General features: G+C 37.3%; 1 protein-coding gene across 1 annotated transcript in view; it reads right to left on the reverse strand.

Moving 5' to 3' along the window:
• LOC121430173 (glycerophosphodiester phosphodiesterase domain-containing protein 5-like) overlaps nucleotides 1-20,132 on the reverse strand; it is a 46,160-nt gene extending 26,028 nt beyond the window's left edge. The window contains exons 1-3 of the mRNA XM_041627450.1: nucleotides 19,867-20,132; nucleotides 3,873-4,585; nucleotides 1,669-1,772 (exon numbers count right to left, since the gene is read on the reverse strand). Of these exons, the coding sequence (XP_041483384.1) occupies nucleotides 1,669-1,772; nucleotides 3,873-3,998 (230 nt within the window). The 5' untranslated portion in view covers nucleotides 3,999-4,585; nucleotides 19,867-20,132. The remainder of the gene's footprint in view (nucleotides 1-1,668; nucleotides 1,773-3,872; nucleotides 4,586-19,866) is intronic.
• Nucleotides 20,133-22,564: the final 2,432 nt, after the last annotated feature.

Consider the following 22,564-nt stretch of genomic DNA (forward strand, 5'->3'; position numbering starts at 1 on the left):
AGTTTGTCAGTTCCAGGTATTTTCTCATTGGGAAATTTACCCCGATCAGAAAATACCAGGTAATTTGTGGAATGTGAAAGCAAATTATGTAATCTCCCCGAAAGAAAATACCCGCTAAGTAGTAGGTACTGGCCAAAATTACTAAAACTTTCGCAGGGATTTTCCCAAGGTTCCAGGTATTTTGGCAGTGTGAAAGCACAGTGTGTAGTAGGGCACGGGCGGCGGGCGCCGTGGGTGGCTGCCCAGCAAGCGATTTTGAATCTCACACCTTGCCTGCTTGATATCAGACCGCATACAGCGCATGCTCGTAACTTCAGAGCTTATCCCGAAGGATATGTTTTGGGGCTGTGTGAATGTGGGAATAATTAACGGGAATTCACTTGCCTGATAAGAGTTCTCGTAATTTAACGGGGATTCTTGTCATTGAGGCGGTTTGAAACCACCAAGTGTGGATGTAGAATGTTTGAGAGGTGATAATGGAAGAGTCGTGTTGCATGTCTGGCACCTTGCCACATTAATTAACAGTCTATGACCAGTAAAGTATACTCCTCAAACACAAAAATCAACACTTATTTCCTGCCTATTACATGTACATGTACAATGTAAATCTACTTGCAACATTCACATTATCAGGAACTTTGTATGAACACATGAAAGACTTTAGTGTTCTACATGTACAGGCACCTGACCAGTTTCATTAAAGTCTGTAATTTAAAAAAAAGTCTGTACACGTTTTGAATGTTTTTTTTGTACCTGTGTGTATTTACTTTGATCTTTATACACAGCCAGCACTAAATACATGTAATTATCATTATTTCATTACCATTATCTTAAAGGCTAGCAAATATCTATTCAATAATTTTGATGAAAACAACAACAATAGTGATGGTGATGGTGGTGACAAAGATGCAGTTCATAGGCTCAACATTATCATATTTTCTAGGTGAATATCTATTGTATTCAAATAGATCCATTGTTTTCAACCCACTTGCCCACTTTAAATCATCTGAAAGTGCCCTATGAATATCTTTTATCAATCAAATTTCATTAATAAATATCTTCATTGTATCATGTCTTACATTCACATATTTGCAAACTGATGACTGGAAAATGACATTATAATTTAATTCATGATTTAACAGACAATTATTAGGGCCTACATGTAAAAAATTGTTATTTTGCCCTCATTCGACTGACCATAAAATGCAAAAGAAACAACCAAACAGGGTCGTTATTTTTTTAGCAGATAAAAAATATACAAATTATGCAATGTCCTTGTGAGAAAATGTCAGATTTGGGCAAAGTTTAGAAAAAGGCTAGGAAAAACAGCAGAGCTGCCAACCTGAACAAGAACATTTCAGTATTTTGAAAGGTGAAAATCAGTATTTTGGCGAGGAAATCAGTATTTTCAAAGAAATACCATAGGACATCACATAAAACTGAAACTTGAGAAATCAGTATTTTGCATGAAACCATCAGTATTCTTCTCATTTTTCAGTACTAAATACGGAAAATCCGTACTACTTGGCAGCTCTGAAACAGAAAAAGCACTGAAATATGCATTTTGACTGCATGATACGAGTTGGTTTGTTGGGTTGGACCATACATGTACAAGTACCTTCAGTATTCTTCTTGATATTAATGATAACGTATTATCAAGAAACTCACCAGTTGAGGTCATCGGAATCATTCTGTGCTATGAGCCAGAAATATAGCCATATCAACATGAAGATGAACGATGTCACTACTACTCCGAGCCAGATCTTCTCGTACTTAAAAAAAAGAAAAAGGAAGAGTCAAATGAAATATGAAACTGAAAGTAATTGTCATAATAATTTTTGTTTTAAAAAAGAAATATGTACGTGTGAGGGATTGTGAGCACGTGAACACTCTTATTAAAAAAAACTTTTTTTATTAGAGAGAACAGGCCTAAGGCCACCTAAAAACAAATCATAGGTTGAATGCATGCAGTTCAAATGCTTTAATTTTGCATTAGCTGTGACCTAAAAAAGGGGAACTTGAGTTTAAGCATACATGGACTTGGCTCATTAGTACATGTACATGTACATGTGTTTCTTTTGTATTCTTTGGTAAAATTCTCTCACTGATCCCTGAAATGAGAGTAGATCACAAAAGAGTTTCTGCGCAAATCGTTTCTGGCATGCCTCAATATTTCTAAAACTTGTAATTTGCCATGTGCGAACGATTTGCTAGAAGATATTCAATGAGATTCCACTCTTTACCATAAATATCAAATTCATAGTAATATACAATTCTCATATTTTGTGAAATCTGTCACTGAAACAGGTTTCCTTTTTTGTGGGACACACAGCATAAATCTATTGTTATTTTGTTCTCTGTTTTTATTTCAGGTACATGGGCACATAAAGTACATTTACACATACATGTAGTATGACCATGCATACATGTACATGTATGAGCCTACACATACATGTACATGTACATGTACAGTACGTAAACTAGAAAACATAGCAATTCACTAAAAAAATACATGTAATCCTCATAAATGTAGTTCATAAAGGAGATAAACAGGAAATCAATACTTTGTTATTATCATACTTCCTGTACATGGACAGAAAATGTACATGTATGTGTTCATGTATATGTATAGTACATGATTTTGTTGACAGTATATGATGACTCATTTTTCTGCACGTTTGTTTGTCATTGACCAAACCTTTCAATAGGAACAAGTTTCCTCGAGGCTTTCACTGGATACTATACATGTATAGGTGCTACTGTTTTTTTTTCAATACGATTTGTTTGTTTCAAATGTCTAAAAGCAATATTTTAATGAAATGTATTACATGTACAAGAAAAGAACACATGGATACCATACCTTGACCTCTAATGGAAAAGGATTGGTATCCAATGCATTTTAATGAGATGCTTTATACAATAAAAGTCAAATTTAAAAATAAAAAATCACATTAGTAAACAAATCAAATACATGTTTTATCTGTACCCTAAAATATCTGGTTTGTTTATGAATGTACTGCATGTCAAAAAACTTTACTCCTACATGTATGATCAAAATTACAATAAATTTTAGCTACAGGGTGTATGTACAAGTCATGTAGATTACATCTTCTGTGTTTTAATTTAATGTATAAAATGTTTACTGGGTATCTTTTTTCTTGTCATATATGAAAATCAAACGGGAAATCATTATTTGAACAAGTATGTGCAGTCACTAAACTAATTGCCTTTTTGCTAACTTCAACAAAATGTATAGACCTCGTGTAGATCATTTTCGATAAAATTTACATAATTTCAATGTGACTTCCTTGATGTACATGTCTGGTTTCATTTTACAAAGAAAATCTAATAACTAGAATCATGTCAAGAAGTTTAGTTGTCTTTTTGCAAATATTAGAACTGTGCCAAACAAAATACTGTATCTATGGTGTCCAATAAATTAAATTAATCAATGTACGGTAAATTTTGTTTTCAATTCTGATCACTTGCCAGAATAATGTTTTAAATGTGCTGAGTGCTTGTGTATATTAACGCTTAAATGTGCTAATAGGCCTATTGTTGATGAACATTACTAAAATTGTAATTGACTCTAGGAAGGAAATAACTTTTATTTTGAAAAAGAAAGTTCTATATTTTCTTTCAATTTGGGGCTATTTATTAAATTTCAAGGACTAACATTTTGTGCAATGGGTCATCATGCAATAATATGCATTTAGAATGACTTTCTTTTTAAAAACTGCTGTTTTTGTCAGTTCTTGGGGCGACTTGCAAAAGTTGTTGCCGCAAATACTGGGGGGGGGGGGACTTCACCCTTCACATTCTCATCTCCTACACCGTTTCAGACTTATTCTAGAAGAAAAACAACAACCTACCAAAATCGTAGGTTCGGTTGATCTTCTGTAGCGTTTCCATCGGCAACCGTATAAACCAGTCACGCAGGACAAACAGACCTGCTGACGATACTTCTGCTCCTTCTCAAGCCTGACGTGAGAAACCATGTTGATAATAATATAGCAGGTGGTCCTTCCTGAGCACTTTAAAGCACCTCAAATACGAGTGGGATGTCAATGAGTCATGTATTTCGGAACCATTTCAAGTTTGGCGAAGAAAAGAAACACATGAACCCAACAGATGTTTGTTCTCTTTGCAGTGGGAAACTTTTCTTGGTACAGTAATTACCAGTAAGCAATCAACTAGTGTACATGTAGACCTCCCTAAAAAGAAAGCTATGCATAATGCAGGCTTTTTCCGAGAGTCTTGTTTGGTTGACTAAAATCCAGGAGTAGATCTCACAAATTTTATTCCTGAGCAGCTTTTTGCCTGATATTTATCAGACATGGCCATGCACTGTATTAATTGATCTCCCAGGCGCTTGGTCAAATGTGACAGGCAGCTCTTCCTTGTTGTATAAGTTCTGCGGTGGAAACACGGGCTCCAGATCCAATGCGGAGAGGTCAAATGTGTCTAGCTCTACACACATTTCCTCCTGATTCTGACTAATCTAGGTTCATCACCTGACCCAACCAGCTCAGGCTTTTAATCCTCAGTAGACAAGACGGCTGACTTGAAAGATTACATCCCAGTCCTGTCAAGAAATAAGAAAATAGTTGTTCCAATAGGTGGTTTCAGACCGCCTTGAAGTTCGCCAGTTCCAGGTATTCTCTGATCGGGAAATTTACCCCGATCAGAAAATACCAGGTATTTTGGTAATGTGAAAGCAAACTACGCGTAATTTCCCCGAAAGAAAATACCCGCTAAATAGTAGGTACTTGGCGAAATTACGAGAACTTTCGCGGGGATTTTTCCAAGGTCGCAGGTATTTTGGCGATGTGAAAGCAAATTACGGGAACTTTTAGCCCAGCGTGTCGTTGGGCGCGGCGGCGTGGGTGGCTGCTGGGCTAGTGAATTTGAATCTCGCGCCTTGCCTGCTTATCAGACCATACTGCGCATGCTCGTACATGTAACTTCGGGAACTTATCCCGAAGGGTACGTCGCGGGGCGGTGTGAATGCAGGAATAATTAATGGGTATTTTTTAGCCAAAAAAAGTTCTCGTAATTTAACGGGGATTCTTGTGATCGAGGCGGTTTGAAACCGCCTAATGATAATAATAACGCAGTTCTTGTGTAGCGCATATCACATTATGTCATAATGTCCAAATGATGTACAATTAAATTAAAGAAAATGACAAAGCACCATTCATCAAATCATTTAAATCCTAAAAGGACTAGGCTATTTGAGGTACATTGAGGACTGGGAAGCATGATGCCGCCCCCCCTCAGATCTCGGTCACCATTTCGCGCAATCACATCAAATTTTGGCATGCACGTTCTTTACAAAATAAACTACAAGCCACTTTGAAAAATTTCTTAATTATTATTTTTTTATCATGAATGAAATATGCGAATTTATTCATCAAAAAACCTTATTTGCATATTAAAGACAAATTTCACTTCAGACTTTCATTTTGTTTTTGGCTCAAGATGTCATCTTTATAATCTTATAGCCTGGGAGAGTGGGGTGATTGAGGCCCAGGGGAAAAATACATGTGTACATGTAAGGTCCCCAGTTAATTTTTAGCTCACTGCTCAATTATTCCGTTGTCAAAGGGATTGCTGTTTGTGTGGTATTTGAGACAGTTCCTTTAATATCTTTTGCATAAACAATGCCTCATAGCCCAAGTATGGTGCAGCAGTATACCTGCAAAAGGACACAAACAGACTCTAAAGTAATCGCTAGAGGGTATTCATTTGTTTCGCAATCTACTATGGTCAACAAGGAAATTCGTGATCACTCTCGCAAAAAGTGTTCACTGGCTTTCTAGGAAATTCGTGATCACTCTAGCAAAAAGTGTTCACTAGCTTACAAGTTCACGAGCTTTCGAGTGCCGCTGCAACTCTTTATCAAATGACGGAGATTGTCTGATATCGTACTCTATTTATACTAATCTCCAAGACCGTACGCACAAACGCGAGAACAATAGGTGGGCACTGATCCATTGTGTGATCCGACAGCACAATACCCCTTACCTGGCAGTGCACGCCGACCCGATCGTTCCCGGCCCCGATCGAGGGACCGCTCAGCTAGTCAACCCCCGCCCACGGGAAACTAGCGAGCCCCCCAATTTTGGTCTCATTTGCATATTGCCGACCCACGGCGTATTTGCATATACCCCGGCTTATTTGCATAACTCCTGACCAATCACACAACGGATCAGTGCCCACCTATTGTTCTCGCGTTCGTCGAACGGTCTTGGAGATTAATATAAACAGAGTACCAAATCGGACAATCTCGGTCACTTGATAAAGAGTTGCAGCGGCACTCGAAAGCTCGTGAACTTGTAAGTTAGGGAACACTTTTTGCGAGAGTGATCATGAATTTCCTAGAAAGCCAGTGAACACTTTTTGCGAGAGTGATCACGAATTTCCTTGTTGACCATAGTAGATTGCGAGACAAATGAATACCCTCTAGCGATTATTTCAATCCGCAATAATGAACCTATTAAGTATTAGACTCTAAAGTGTATAAAGGAGAGCAGCTCGGTTCATCACAGGGAACTATGTGTCTAGAGATGAGGGTCTCATCACAAATATTAAAGCTCGCAGAACACCATCTCCCAAGCATGATGGAAAGAAGAAAGAACCTCAAACTCATCCTCTTCTTCAAAGTAGACGGGGGGAGGGGGTGGTGCCAGCTCTCCCAATACAAAATTTTGCTCAACCTACATGTACATGTACATGTATAAAATCTAAACAATGTATCCGTGCCAAACATTTGGAAACTGTGACTCTACACCGACTACAAATATTAAAATAGGCAAGTGAGAAACAATAACAAGTGCTACAATCCAATCAGGGCACGAACTGAATACAGGAACTCGTTCTTCCCATCCACTACCATTGAATTGAATCACCTGAGTGACGCTGTCATCAACTCACTATCATCAACAAGCTCATTCAAGAAGGCCATTGACAGAACCTTCTCATCCTCACTGCGCCCTCTCTCACCTGATGCGTTTATGCCCAGGAGGGCCCTGCATCGTACACACAGATCTAGATCCACATCCTAAATTAATAAAGCAGAACAATTTATTTTTTTATTTATTTATTTTATTTCCAGGCAAAAGACATCAAGAATAAGTACAAGAAGGAAAAATTACCACCGACTAGTGCCTGAGGATGACTAAAAGAAAAACTAGTTTCTGTCATGAAGCTCTCCTCACTAATCAGGGTTTTCAAAATTAAATATACAAGAATAAAATCGGTATAAAATGACAATATACATGTATGTTTAGAAACATTACTTATTAAAACAAAAACCTAACAGTAAAGGGTGTTTGTTTTCATGTGTAATTATAATATCCAGTCAATATGGAATGTTCGTGTATTTATTTAAATAAACAATTATCAGATATATAGTAAAGCCTGAAGAGGTGGAATTGTATCATATATTTTAAAGAGGGTGGATAGTTTTGGTAAATTCCTCGAAATCGGCCTGTCACCATTCTAATTGATTTGTATGTTATATGAATGTGTATGCCCTAAAACAGACATGATGTAGATGATATGAAATGAAATGGTGTTTTTCATGATAAATTATGCTCTTTTATGTGTGAATTAAACTCTGTCGGGAAACCCGACTTTTAACGCAAAGATCATCGCTGCTGCCGTGCGTGCAGCGTGCGTACGTGTGCTACGCACTTATCTCTTCAGATGGTGCTACGGCCTACGCGAGAACGATAATGTAGTCCGCTACCGCAATTGAGTTACTCAGTAATTTACAAAGCTCGTTGATAAGATAATTTGATCAATTTTTCTTGCATCACACAGGCACGGCAGGCCAGACTTTAATTTAGATCTAAAAAGCCTCGATCGCATATCGATTTGTATACGTTACTCACATGCAAAACACGAACACCAGTCTGTTTTCCTATCTTCCTTGCAGCTTGCTCCCGATTGTCCCCATTTAAAAAAAAAAGAAGTGCTGGAACCACGATGTGATACGCTGTTGCACATAAATATAAGCTCTCTGACTGCCAATATAACACGGGAACAACTTATAAAACTACATTCACAATGAATACAACTAGCACAGAATTGGAAGAAAAAAAATCTCTTCGGTTCTTCTCTGTTCTGACTTCCCGCGTGTTAGTCTCTGCTCATATGTTGTTTCAAGTCGATTGAAAAAAAAAGTTTTATTCTGTGATTCTGATGAATCAAGAGAAAAAAGGGACATGAAACCAACAGAAAGAAACCCTTACAGAGGAATTTCCAAGATTATGCATCCTGTTTATGTTTTGGAAATGCACCGATTTGTCACTAAAATTATATATAAACCGTCTTTGGGTGACCAGTGTTTGAATTTATAGACTAGCTTCAGTATGCACGTTGGCTGGCCTGGAATTTCATTCACTTGTATGATACGTGTGTGTGTGAGAGAGACCGGGATGTGTGTTTTTGTGTTGAAGAATCACTGCAGGTTACGTAAGGTTTGCCTGCACCATGCGCTTGCATGGACACCAGTAGAAAAAGGTCATGAACAGTACAGTCCACTGGTTTGTATGTGCAGGATATCCCTGGTACGTCGTGTATGTATAAAGTCCATGCATGCTCTTTTATCTCCTAGCTGCATGCCTAGAGATAATCGAGCTCTAACTAAAACTCAGCATGTCAGTTTCAAATTTTGGAAAACCGGCAATCCTATGGATATAGTAATAAGTTTGTAATAATTATTGGATAAAGTTATGTAAATATGACACTCAGTTTGAAAGTATATTTTCCATAATTGGATGTAGGCCATTTCACATGGTAAACCACTATATAGGCCTGCCAAAAAATGAAATGTGGGTCGGGTGTAACGTCGATATCGTCATACTTCTCTCCATATTTCAATTTTTCCCTTTCTCTTTATAACTGGCAATGGGGGGGGGGGGGGGCACTGCATGACTCCATATTATGGATCATCGAATGTTACTGTTATGAATATCTGTCCCACTTCTCAGATCTCTATGCATATATTCAGTGATCGATGTGCACAGATTTTACCTTTTTATACTTTAGACTGAATAAATGATTTTTATAACGTGTTTTTTTTATGTGGAAAAATATGGCAAACGGTCACTTGACTTGCTACTAACCGTCCTCTATCCACATGAAGAAGCATGGCGATCGATTGAACGAAGTCCATCGCAACAAAAAGTTTATTTGAATAACAAGAAAAATCCATGCAAGCACTCGGAACATTTCATCAAAACTTCGGATGTAATTTCTATGCACATCCTGGTCTGTATATGAATAATGACACGTGACGGCACACACTTCTTTTTGTATTCTAGTATATGAAATATGACTATCTAATTTCCTCCTCATTGAAAAGGTGACGAAAAGTGTTATTTGTTCCTGAATATATAACCGTTGTGGATTACATTTTGATGGTTGCAGTCAAGTTGGTTCTTATTTTCAAATCTCTAAGACAATAATTCAAACAATTTAATTTTATTCATTTTTACATCCGGGTTTTGGTGAAATTTTCAAAATTATGCTTGCTAGATTTTTTTCTATTAATTGATTCAAATGAACACTTTCTGGGGTGGACGCGTGAAGAACCATGTGCGCGATGCAAATAATAGCAGGGACAATGATTTAATGATAAGCACTGATTTTCAAGTCATTATAAGCACAAGAAGAAGAAACTGAGAACGAGAAGGAAAATGAAAGAGAGAAATTAGTAGATAAAGAAAGAAATTCTGAAGAAAAGGGAGGGGAGCTCGTTGGGAATTTGTTCTGACAATGATGGCCTCAAAACTTATTGCAACTTTTCGTTTCTAACTTGACAACAAGTCATGCACATACAGGTACATCCCTCATTATTTCATAAACCTATCCTCCAATTAGCCGCCTAAGAGTAATACGGATAATTCAATAAAAATTGCGTTCATAAACTCCGAAAATAAGCCGCATTACTTTTATGAGCGCCCGTCCTGAAAAAGGCGGATAATCGCCATGACAACTGGACACGCCCCCTCCGATGCGGTTGTGTTGGAAAAGGGTGACCTTGTGACCGCACCATGGCAATTATCCGCATTATTTGGAAATGCGTTCATAAACTCAAAATCTTGTCCCGATGCTGCTATTATGCGGATAAAAGCAGCATCAGAGTAATGCGGATAACTCTTGTCCTCCAATTTTACGACCAAATTATGCTGCTATTAGCCGCCTAATTCATTTTAATTGGGTTTATGAAAGGGGTATTAGATGGATAAATATCCGGATATTGTCAATCGGACCATGGAGGTAGTCTTTCTACCTCCACGATCGGACTGTATTTATGAGAGAAAAGCTATAAATGAATATGTTGCGTTATCGGCCAAAATTATTGCAACATAATTCATAGTGCATTGAAATAATCATGGACCTGGCCATGGGCGGATGATCTTTATTATTACTGGGGGTGATGTGACAATGCTCAATGTTCATTTTACCCGTTCCAATAAATAAACAAATCTTACTTGACATCTAACACGAAACGAGTGACCATTTCAAACTTTCTTCACAACGTAAAATTTTATAAGAACCTTTTTACTATAGTTGGCGAGCTTGCCTGACACATTCATTCCAATTTGATATTGACTGAACATTAGATAAACTATACTGATAAATCGTTCTTGTACCATGATTGCTAAGAAACAAATTTTTTTCATGCACCTATACCCTGGTCAAAATAATGGCAATGGGTACATGCTCAGTTTCAACTTTGCACCTTTCTAATGAGTATGAGCAGAAATACAATTTAGTAAAGAACAACATTTTCAAGAACATACCTTTTCACATTTTGTAAACGTCTTTATCGTAAATCGATTAGTTTTTCTTTTCCTGTGTTATATTTACATGAATATCTATGTAAGGGACCCCTCTGTAAAACAGCGTTGATATGTTATCAACGCTGAGTAGGGCAATCCCTCCGTCTTTTTAATGATCGTTTCTTTGTAACTGTATATTTTGTTGTAATTTTTAATTGACGGAAAATAAATACAATACAACATAGCTCCTTTGTAGAGGCATCTTTACAAATAATATATCGGATACAGACACGGTACCAGCCTCCGCTGATGGGGGGTGGGGAGGCGGATTTTGTTTCAGCCATATTTTCCCCGATCGGCAGCTCGAAGCTTGATTTGTGTACTATTTGAAGGGGTATAGTCCTAACAGTGCACCTCTGTACATTTATTCTTAAAAATCGGCATGAATATATGATAATCTCATAAGCTTTATCTAAATAGTTCGACGAATCGAGCGCGAAGCGCCAGCTAATTTTGTTTTTCAAATTTTATTTGTTTTGTCCTAAAATTTGATCATTCTAGGCAATGTTTGTGGTCCTGAACAAATTGTGTATGCAACTAAATAATTACTGCGGAGAGTGAGTAGAAATTTGTAATATACGTTTTGATCTGATCGAAAAGGGACCTTGTCAAGGACTTCTTGCAGTTAGCAATGAATGCGTTTCAACAATCAAATAGCGCGAGCAACATTTTTTTTTTACCTAAAGGAGGGAAATTCTAAGTTTTTTTGTAAACGTGAACAGGATAGGTATATCACTGAACAACGATACGAGAGCGAAGCGCGAGCGTAATAGGTAGGCGTATAGGTAGGCTTAGAAAATAATATAGGTATATAGGCCTACTTATAAACCAATCAAATTTTACACAGCGCGAGTAGAAGATACTAATATTCAGACCATAAAAGTGACATTTTTACAGAACACTTTCTAACTAGCACATCAATGATGTGGAGCTCATCCGGCATCTCGCAACACAATTTAACACAATTTTAATTTCAGCCCAGTTGACACTGTAGTGAATTATAATTATTGGTGACATAAATTGAGGATATAGAATTGAAATTGATGAAGAAATGACATAGGAACATTTTTGTGATCTATGAATAAATTTCATATGAATTAAAAACCTTGGTGAACCTAATGTAGCTCTCAGATGGAACAAAAATAACCAAAATCAATCAACAAATAAGTAATTTCTGTGAGTTTTGAAAATATATGGATAAATAGCAGATTCAATGAGTTTCAAAATTCTATGTTTAAATTTTGTATCACCATCTCGATGCTATCATATAAAGCAAACAAAATTGAAATTGATCCACAAATGAAGAAGAAAAAGATTTTTTGTGATTTCTGAAGAAATTTTGCATAAATTAAAAAAAATAATTTTCCAGACGAAATTTCAAAATTTTGTGTACAAGTTTGGTGAACCTCATGCAGCTCTACCAGATAGAAGAAAAAAAAATCAAAATCTGTCAACAAATAAAGAAGAAGCATATTGATATGAATTTTAAAAAATATGCATAAATCAGCATATTTAACGAATTTCAAAATTCTGTGTAGAAGTTTTGAATGCCCCACCTAGTGCTATCATATAAAGCAAACTACTGAAATCGGACTTGAAATGGCGAAGAAGTATAGCATTTTGATATTGTGGACATACGACGGACGCCACGCCGCGGCGTAAGCTCATCTTGCCCTTCGGGCCGGATGAGCTATAAATCAATGTGCAACTTTTGAAATGAAAGTTCGATTACTGAGCTGAAGTATGTTCTGTATATTGACTTTAAAAATTTGATACTTCAAACTCCATATTGTGCATGATATGTAAATCACCTAGCAGGCTATGCGAGCACGAACAGTGAGCGAAGATTTTATAAAGTGACATGAACGATTTGTTTATTTTCCAAGTCATCCCCTCATTTTATTTTGTTCATTCGTCTTCCTCCTCTTTATTTCACTTATTTCTTTTCCCCCTTCTTTTCCGTTTTTGTTTCTTCCCCCTTTTTTCTTTTTGTTTTTGCTCTGCCAAAAAGGGGGACGGTCCCTCGGCCCCCTAGATCCGCCTATGTGGAAGTTTAAAGTTTAAATATTCTGTCATGAAGACAGGATCATTATGTATAGGCAAGGCTTACAAATCCACGGGGCGGGGGCGAAGCGGCCACTTAGCCCCCCCCCCCCCCCTCTTTTGGCGGCGAAAAGGGAAGCTAAAGAAAAAGAGGGAATGAAAAGATGAGTTAGGAAAGAAAATGATAAAAGAAGGAAGAAAGTATAATAAAACTTGGGAAGGGATATATAATAAACAAAGAAATAGTTCATAATATAAACAAAAAATTTGCTCACGCTTCGCACTCACATTGACTTGAGTGACATAACAATCTGTTCAACATGTTCAAGAGGATATCAACTGCCCTAAAATATTCATTTTCAAGTCTAGTCAATAAGTACAAATTATTCTGCTCACGATTCGAATATTGTCTTTTTTTAGTTAGGAATACACATACTCTTCATGATTACAAGAAAAGTTCTAAATTCATATTACAAAAATATCAGCTCGAACTTTGCGTTCACAAATTGCGTTCAATATTGGCTTCACAATTTTCCTATAGTGCTTGAAGGTAGCTGAAGTAACATTTCTCTATCATTTTTCATAATACCATATTTATGAATTTCCATATACATCCCCAAAATTAAGATATACCCTAAAATTACACTATACTGTACAAAAAACACCGAGAACGAAACATGAATAACCCATTATATACCATCGATTGATATCGATGACCTCTTCCCCCTTTGAAATAAATTGAGATCCATTTACGCGCATGCACACTCCCCTCTCCCCATTTCTCTCCAAAATAATACGAGTCTGGCTCCTTCACTATACCCTCCAGAAATTGCTCGGAGTTCGGGGAGGGGGGGGGGGTGGTGAGTGTCGATTCAGGGGGATAGGGAATACATTAACTTCCCTTAATTCGACCGTCATAATTTTTTATGAATTATAATGACAAGTATGATCATGATAAGGAGGGAGTACATATTATTATTATGATCATGATTCTGGTACCATCGAAACTCGCGCTAGCATTGCTGATATAGTCCTTATAGCACTTGGTCTTGGTCTACCCCCATTACGCAGTTATGGTGCATTTGACCCCCCTCCCCCCATTGAAGAGAAAAGAATAGTAATAGAGAAGGGTGAAACATGACATGTTTATAAAGTATCACGTCAAAATATAACACAAAGTTACATTTATTTATTGAATTCAAAGGGTAAAAAAAGATTGCTTGCTCGTAGCTTTTCAATAGTAATAATCCTTTTGTGCAATCGTGCCCCCGTACAAATTTTAGACTGGTTATGGAACTGACCCCCCCCCCCAAAAAAAAAAAGTAATCATAATTTATAGGCCTAAATGTAAACAAAAAATATTAAATACTCCCATCAGGGAGTCAGGGACCAAACTTAATTGTGTCAGTTATCCAATCCCATGAAAACTGACACTGGACACCCATACATACATGGCGGTGAAAGCGAAAATGGGGGGGGGGGTATGCCCCCAAATTCTTTGGCTAGGATTTAGCATCGACTAGGATATAATGCTGGGGTGCAGGTACATCCGATACATCGCCGAAATTCAGCAATAACAAATTAGCAAGCTATTCCAGACTTCATGACACATACGTTATCAATTTTTTTCCTCCCGTCCTTTTTTTATGATCCTCGATCTTAATCCGGAGGTGTTTTTATGGGCCTAATTCCACTTCTCCTTATCCCTTCTCTTTATTTTAAATTCAGCTTCATCGTTATCACATAGGCCGATCCAGGGGGCGAAGTACCCTGGTCCCCAAATAGTGGCTGAGCAAAATATGACTATATAAGTTTTTTGCTCGCACTTGCATGTTTGATGTCGAGATACAAATCTTCCTCAATAGGCCGATATGGTATGCATATATATATATTTATATATATATATATGTATATATTTATATATATATACTTTTCTTATTATGATTATGATGGTGATGCTGTTTTGTGCGCGATTACATGCACTACTACAATCATGAATGTTATAATTTCAGTTCTTGTCATTGTGAGCATTCTTGTATGGATCCCTAACTTGAGAAGACGTATGTTTCACGTCGAAATTTTGGACTACAAAATAAACTGTTGGAACTAAATATGCATTACCACTTTGCCTCATTAATATCATCTATGTCCAACACGCGGAACTTTATGTAACATCGTTATATATGCATACATATATATATATATATATATATATACATATGATATACAAAACCTATTTCAGCTCGGACATCGATCGAGCTGTTGTTATTTTGTTTGATTTACATTTTTTTAATTGCAGCCGTAATCCGTTTTATGGTATCATTATCGATGCAGCTCATGTACGCTACGCGCTAGCTAGCATTATTTGTCAAGTACCCATTCTCTAATATAGTTCTCATATATTCCATAAATTCTCAAAATATTCCTATTCAGGTCTAATTGTCAAAACCTATCAGCTAGCGCCGAACGCTCGCATTTTGATTGGTGAGAAATTTAACTCTAAAACAAACTATTCAAAATCCCTTTTCATGACAATTCATCAAAATATTTGGTTCGTGAATTGTGCTTTCTATTCATTAATACACAAATGCTTAGAATATCCAGTTTTCCGAACTTGATATCAACAAATTTCTCGCTCTCACTGGGCTTATGAGATAAGATAACAATTTCATAAATTTCTAACAATTATATTGTCCTTTTTTCAGAATGTCGACAAGTTTCATTTCGCGATTAGGGAGACTAATAGGAAGATATTTACCATTTTCATATGATGACAAAATGTCCTTAGAATATCAGCTCGCGCTTCGCGCTCGAATATCTTAAGTGCGATCTAACTCCAATTTACAATTGTCATTGTCAGTGTTTGAAACTAGTGCTTATATTGACGTTTTCATATCTAATATCAAAAATATTCTGCTCGCACTTCGCGATCGCATTATAGATGTAGGAAGATACCTAATTATACCCATCTTCACGAATTACAAAATACGAATACTAGTCATGCTAGTAGTGTCCCGTTGTTAGCTCTAAATCTCAATTTTTCCCATCGCGCTTAGCGCTCGTATTGTTTAGTTATATACCTATCCAGTTCAGGATTACAGAAAATGCATAGAATGCAAATTTTCTTGGTTTGAATGTCAAAAATGATCGGCTCGCACTTCGGCTCACATTACTCGATTGTTGAAAATAGGCCTACATGTATGTATCGTCATGTCTATACTGCAATCAGAACAGGTCCCCTTCTATCAGGCGAGCGCTTCAGATTCATGTTCGCAGTAGTTATTAGTTAGATATACCAATCTTGCTCAGGATCAAAAACACTACTCAGAACGTTTTTTTTTTTCAGGAAAAAAATATGACATTTCCAAAAAAGTTTAGCTGTCGATCGCTTTACGCTCGCACTATTGAATAGGGGATTATAGGATTAAACATTTATGTTGTATTATAAGAATAAAGCTGACTGTTACAGGGGCCACGGAATGGTTTTCAAAGGGGGGATTACCACGAAAAAATCGTAATCCTATGGTAATTTTTAATTTTTACGTTTTTGTACACGGTTTTGGAAAAAAAATTGGGGGGGGGGGATTCCCAAGCCCCCCCTCCCGCTTATAGCGATCGATCGGCGTGGAAAATATGGGTGAAAAATCCCCCCCCCCAATATTGGCGAAAGCTGGATACGTCCCTGCTATCATATTAGCTCGTTCCATTCTAATTCCCTGTTTCCTTATTCCTCATTTCCTTCCCCTTCACGGGATAAATTCCCGTTCCATTTTCCAATCTCTTATATATATATATGTTTTTTTTAATCCCCATCATTTATTAGTATTTCGAGATTTTTCTTTCTCACAGTAGCCTACATCTCTTCATTTTCCTCTTTCCTTCCCTGTCTTCCCACCTTCCTTCTCTCCATGTTCTTTCTTTTCCCTTTCTTGTCCATTTTCTTGTTTTCTTCTCTTCTTCCTTTTGTTTACCTCCCTTTTCTTTCTTTTCTCCCTTTTCCCCATTTCCCTTTCCCAATGCATGCGTTGAAATATGACGTGAAAAACATGAACACAATCATCGTACACCATTATGTCGTACACGCAAAAATGTGTATGTGAATGTTTTGCTCAGCGAACGTGGCCAATGTCGATCGCAGTGTAGTGCAGTGCATGGAGTAGATGTATCCCGTGGTTCAACCAATCTTGCATCTTATCGTACGAGAAAAATTGTAGCCAAAATTTTCACAGAAACATCTCCAATACGTTTTCATGAACATACGTTTACATGAACGTCAAAACAAACTTAGGTAACATGTGAACTACAGGTTGGACGGACAGCATAAGGGTAAGAAGGTCCACATATTTTTGTTTTATTCTCTATGCTAATCAATCTATTTACAATGTTTCCGTTGCCTGTACCATGGACATGCCTGTACTGTGCTCCTCGCCGAACTCGCTGGGGGGAGAAACTCGACGGATGCCTTGCTATAACAAAGATTGACGAGCGTATACACTGAATTAGCAGACTACGCTCGCAGGGATATTTTGGGTTGGTATAAGTGGAATGGCCAGCGATCGACGAAGAATCAGTCGTGGGCGGTAGTGGGCGCTATGTGAGTGCTCGTAAATTCAGCAAAATGCTGTTTAAATTCAGCGAGGAAAATGACTTCATTTCTCAGTGTTTATTTGAAATTTTAATATTTCCAAGAAGAAATTCTGTCAATTTCTTATTGAACTGTTATCAGCAATTGTTATTCAATGGAAAAGATCAATTCAAGCGGATTTTTTGTATCCTTTACCAACACTATCCACGAGCTTTAAAAACGTAAATTGAATTGGAATGAAAGACAGTCACCCTTGAAAATTTTTTTATCTCCCATTGATTTTTTGTGAACATGGTTTAATAGATCTAATTTTTACACGAACTAGAGTACAAAAATGAGCCATTTTAGGCATGACACTGCATCATGAAATGTCATGATGCCATGACAGTTAGAACTAAGTTAGGTCTACGCCGAGACTTCAAAGAAAGAAACTTGTCATGAGAAAATTTGCGGACATCTTTGTGCGTTCCAGAAATTGCATGAAAAGTGGTCGCTAACTTCACCAAGCACATCCTTATCACACTATGATAAGGTTTGAAAATAGACGGGAGCGTCAAGCGATTCCGCCCTAGTGTGCTTTGGAATCACTCTCGCAACTGCTTAAAAAGTCTGCCAAGTGTCGAGCGACTCCCAACATGAAACTCACTCCTGTCCGCGCCTAGCCTGGAGGCATCTGGGGAGTAAAATTATTTCTACTACGTAGGCTTACTCCCCATGACCCCTGGCAGGCAAGGCATTGGGCCACACAAGGAGAGTTTTTGGAGAAAACAATGTTGCTCCAAAATACTTGATTTGTTTAACTTGCTAGCCACACAATTATGTAAATGGAAAAGAAGTTCAAATCCCCCATTAGGTACATTTAATATTGTTTTACACGAGAAATATTAGAAATATTAAAAAAAGAAAAATCATGTAAGAAGATGATCAGATACTCATCGATGATCTTGTTGCCATTTTCCTTCTTTGTTCTTAGCCTAGTTACAAGCCGCGTATAAGAGAGGGCGACGATATCATGAGCAGTGCCAATTTAATAAAAAGATCAATCGGCTGATGAATATCGTGAATTGGAAAATACTTGCATTAGCCAATGACAATTTTTTTTATATCATTTTTGGCAACTCCAATTCTTAAATCTGAACTAAGCCACTTGGTGCTCTGGAATATGGTGCAGATCCCCAATTATAAGACCAAAATTAGGATTTTCAGTGATGATTTTTTGGTAACAGCAAAATAATTTTCATCTTTTCAAGTGAGGTTTTATCAAAAAGTAGAATTCCTCTGAATACAAATTCTGTTCAAATTTTATAAACTTCATCCTCAACGTCTACTTAATTTAATATACAAAATACAAACAATAAACATTAGATCTAACGTTAGTCTAAATGTACATGTAATGAACAATATAGACTCTACACGTATATTAGAATTAAAAAATAATATACAATAACAATGAAGAAAAAATTAATAGCAAAATTTTAAATAAACAATGTTTAGTAATAAATGAATTTGTAAACAAACAGGACAAACTGCGTTGCGAAACCATGTGCTGAAACCCTGAATCATGAAATACAATGGCTCTGAAATACAATGGCTCTGGAAGACTGAAATGGCTCCAGAATGGTAAAATGAAAAATGGCTCTCATTTGTTTTTTAAATAAGTAGGCTCCAAAAACTAAAGACAATTTCAACACAGATGATAATTCCCCCTCCCCATCAATCAAAACAATATAGAAATCTTGAGTCTAGATAAATCTGGCTGATGTAGCTGCCACGCCCCCCCCCCCCCCCCCCCCGATGGGTGGGGGTACTGTACGGTACCGATAGATTTGAGGAGCTGCTTTGTTTAGCTTTCCTTCAGCTTTGCCAAATTATGCATTAAATCATGGGCACCAAAAACGTCACTCTACTTAGTAAATACTAACTCAGTGTTTCCTAGAATGTATTCTCTTTCTTCCCCCTGTCATGCCTGTGCACCTCAGTAATGACAGCAAAACCCACTCATTCAATGAACAAGGTTAGAATAAAACCCAGCTCTACACACTCATTTTATACTTCATTCGCAACCTTCACACAACCTGCCAAAACTTCCCCAGCTCTAACAACTCTTAAGAAGTGTCTACATTTTTCAACTGTTACCAGCGATCTCCGACCTTAACGGAGGAAGGATACAACAAGACTCGAGTCAAGAGAGAGTTATGATTTAGGCCCGGCCCTAACCGGAAAATACTGACTAACTTAGTAATTTAATAAACTTGTTAGACAAGGCTGAGTGAGAGGACACCGAATGTATTCATATTACCAATCATCATCATCATCAGCCCCCATCACCGCCTCACTCGTTTCATCTCACTCAGTTTCACACATGACCGGAAGTCAACTCACCAAAAAACACAACAGACGACAGTGCAGACTGCACTCAGCGCTGACGACGGGATCTGCAATCATTTAGGAACGTTGGATGATCGATCTTCACCAATGGCCACGCAAAATGATAAATAACTCGACCACTTCATTCAACAGTCTGAAAAATTAAGCTACCACTAAAAGACAGTGCCTCTCAAGCATTTTCCTATGCGAGTCGAGAGCGAGTCTGAAAAGTCGGTATAGCTCATCATCGAGAACAGACAACTCTTCTTGATCTTGTCGACGATACCGGTACGTACGTAGATGGCGTCCTGGCAGAAAGCTCAAGAGTAGTAAATAACATGCAAAGAATATAACACGAAATGGGATTGTGAACGGTATCATTATACATTGAACTTGAATGCTTTTAATAATTCATGAAAGTATTGAAGTTTCTTTTTAAAACCATTGACTTAATATTCGACCACTTATTTTCAACATTTTATTAGTTTTATGCAGGGGCCTAATAAATTACTATTCACTCTTTCGATCGATTTTCCGATTTTTTTTAGGATGTAAAGATAATTGAAAACTTATTTATTCACATACTTAGATTAATAAACAATTTGCCCCCTAACATTTGAAGCAAAAAGAAAAATGCTGTAACCAATTTTCAATTATTCCTCCATCGGGGGCAATCCTGGGGGGGCAACGCCCCCATGCACATTTCGAAGCATTAAAGCATGTGTCCCCAATCTCTACCCTCTTACAAACATGTTCAGTGCCCTTTCCATTTTCATTAGAATGACCCGTTTTATGAGTTAACAAGTGCCCCTTTTTTTTCTAATAAATGCCCTTTCTCGTATGATATAACCTGTCCTTATTTCGCTCTTATCATGTCCGATCAGAATCCGTTTTCCCTTCTGAAAGTGTATCAGTTAGATAATGTTTTTATTGCCCCTTTATACAGGGGACCGCGGAAGCGGTAGGAGCGGGGGCTTCAGCCCCCCCCCCCCACACTTTTTTCCAAAACCGTGTATAAATCGTAAAAATAACCATATGATTGTGATTTTTTGCATGGTCAACCCCCCCCCCACTTGGCATTCCGCAGCCCCTGCTTTAGCTCCCTTCTCATTGTTTTCATGAGTTATTGGTCAAAAATATGATAAAAATGTCGATAAGAATTATGATTGCAATGTCTTTAGATAAATAGATATGAAAATAGTAATTTTGGGTCAAAATATGGCCAAATAATGATCACTACAATTGTGATTTGGCAAATGAAACCACTTGATCTAGAATTTGGGTACATTTTTACTTGGGATAGATCCTTTTAATTGGATGTGGTTCTAAAAGCATTCTGTGACTAAGTGACCCTTTTCTAAAGAGTGGTCAAACCGCTGTCATTTTTGGTCAAAAATTCGCCAAAATGGCAACAAAAAAATATCGTGAGAACGGTCAATAACACCCACATTTTAAGAATCAGCGCAAAATTTTACCCCAGATAAGCTTGTCAAACCTTCCCCGCCACCAAAAATTCTGATTTAAGCCCCTCTATCTCCTTGAATATAAAGACGCTACCCAACCCCTTACGTTTATATTTTTTGCTAAATTTTGCGTCCCTAGTACTATTCTGGAGCCCCTTCGCTTTCGGTCAATTTGGCGACCCTCAAGTTTATGATCAATATGGCGCCCCTAATTCTAAGGAAAAACGAACTAACAGGACTGAGGAAGATGCTGGATATATAATGAAGTTAGGAGACTTGATTTTTTTTTTGGGGGGGGGGATACTGTATACGTGGCCCTTCAGAAAAGAAAAACGAAAATGGATGAAAAAAAGAGAGAAATATATTGCACGGAATAAATAAAAAGTAAAGAATAATCAAGTTTAGGGCCAATATACGCAGATTAAAAGTGTTCCTCATGTAGGGGAAATTATTTTCATTAGGAAAATGATTTTTTTCCTATGGGAAATTGTGGGAGGCAAGTGCCCCCTTTCCTGTGGTTTTGCTTTCCCTGCAAAATAGGAGATGCTAGTTGCAACTGAATTACTTTTAACAGAAGGAAAATTTTAGACACACAAACGTTTCACAGAGGTGAAAGGAACACACTGTAAAAGAGAAATTTCATTTTAAAAAGGAGCTAGCAATGAAAACATTTTTAAAGTGATTATTTAACTGATAGATGCACTTTCAGAAGGTAGCAGAACTCTAGAAAGGAAAACTGGTGCTGATAGGGCATGAAAAGGGTGAAATAAGAAGGGCCGCTTATCTCATACGAGAAAAGGAAGAAAGGGGCACTCGTTAACTCATAAACGGATTCTTCTAAGATGGAATGGGACACTGAACATGTTTGTAAGAGGGTCTTTTTGGGGGTAGAACTTAGGGACACACTTTTTAATGCTCCAAAAAGTGGGGCGTTGTTCCCCTGCCCTTAGGATCACCCCGATCAAGGGATGATTTGTTACAGCATTTCTTTTCTTTTTCCTTAAAACATTGGATAGCAAATTGGTTATTAATCTAAATATCTTAATAAACAGGTTTTAATTTACATTTACATCTTAAAAGATCTGGAAAAATCGCTCGAAATGGTGCGATTGATCGGATCAATCGCAACTTTTTGTCAGACGGGTGCTGACCTCACCATCGTGCAATCGATAGGCCTACTTTTATTAAACAAAGAGGCGATGGGATGATGGCGGAGATGTACTTTGAATGAGTTCATGCGTAAAATGCAG

This window comes from Lytechinus variegatus, chromosome 16 (genome assembly GCF_018143015.1).
Source record: "Lytechinus variegatus isolate NC3 chromosome 16, Lvar_3.0, whole genome shotgun sequence".
Lineage (NCBI taxonomy): Eukaryota > Metazoa > Echinodermata > Echinoidea > Temnopleuroida > Toxopneustidae > Lytechinus > Lytechinus variegatus.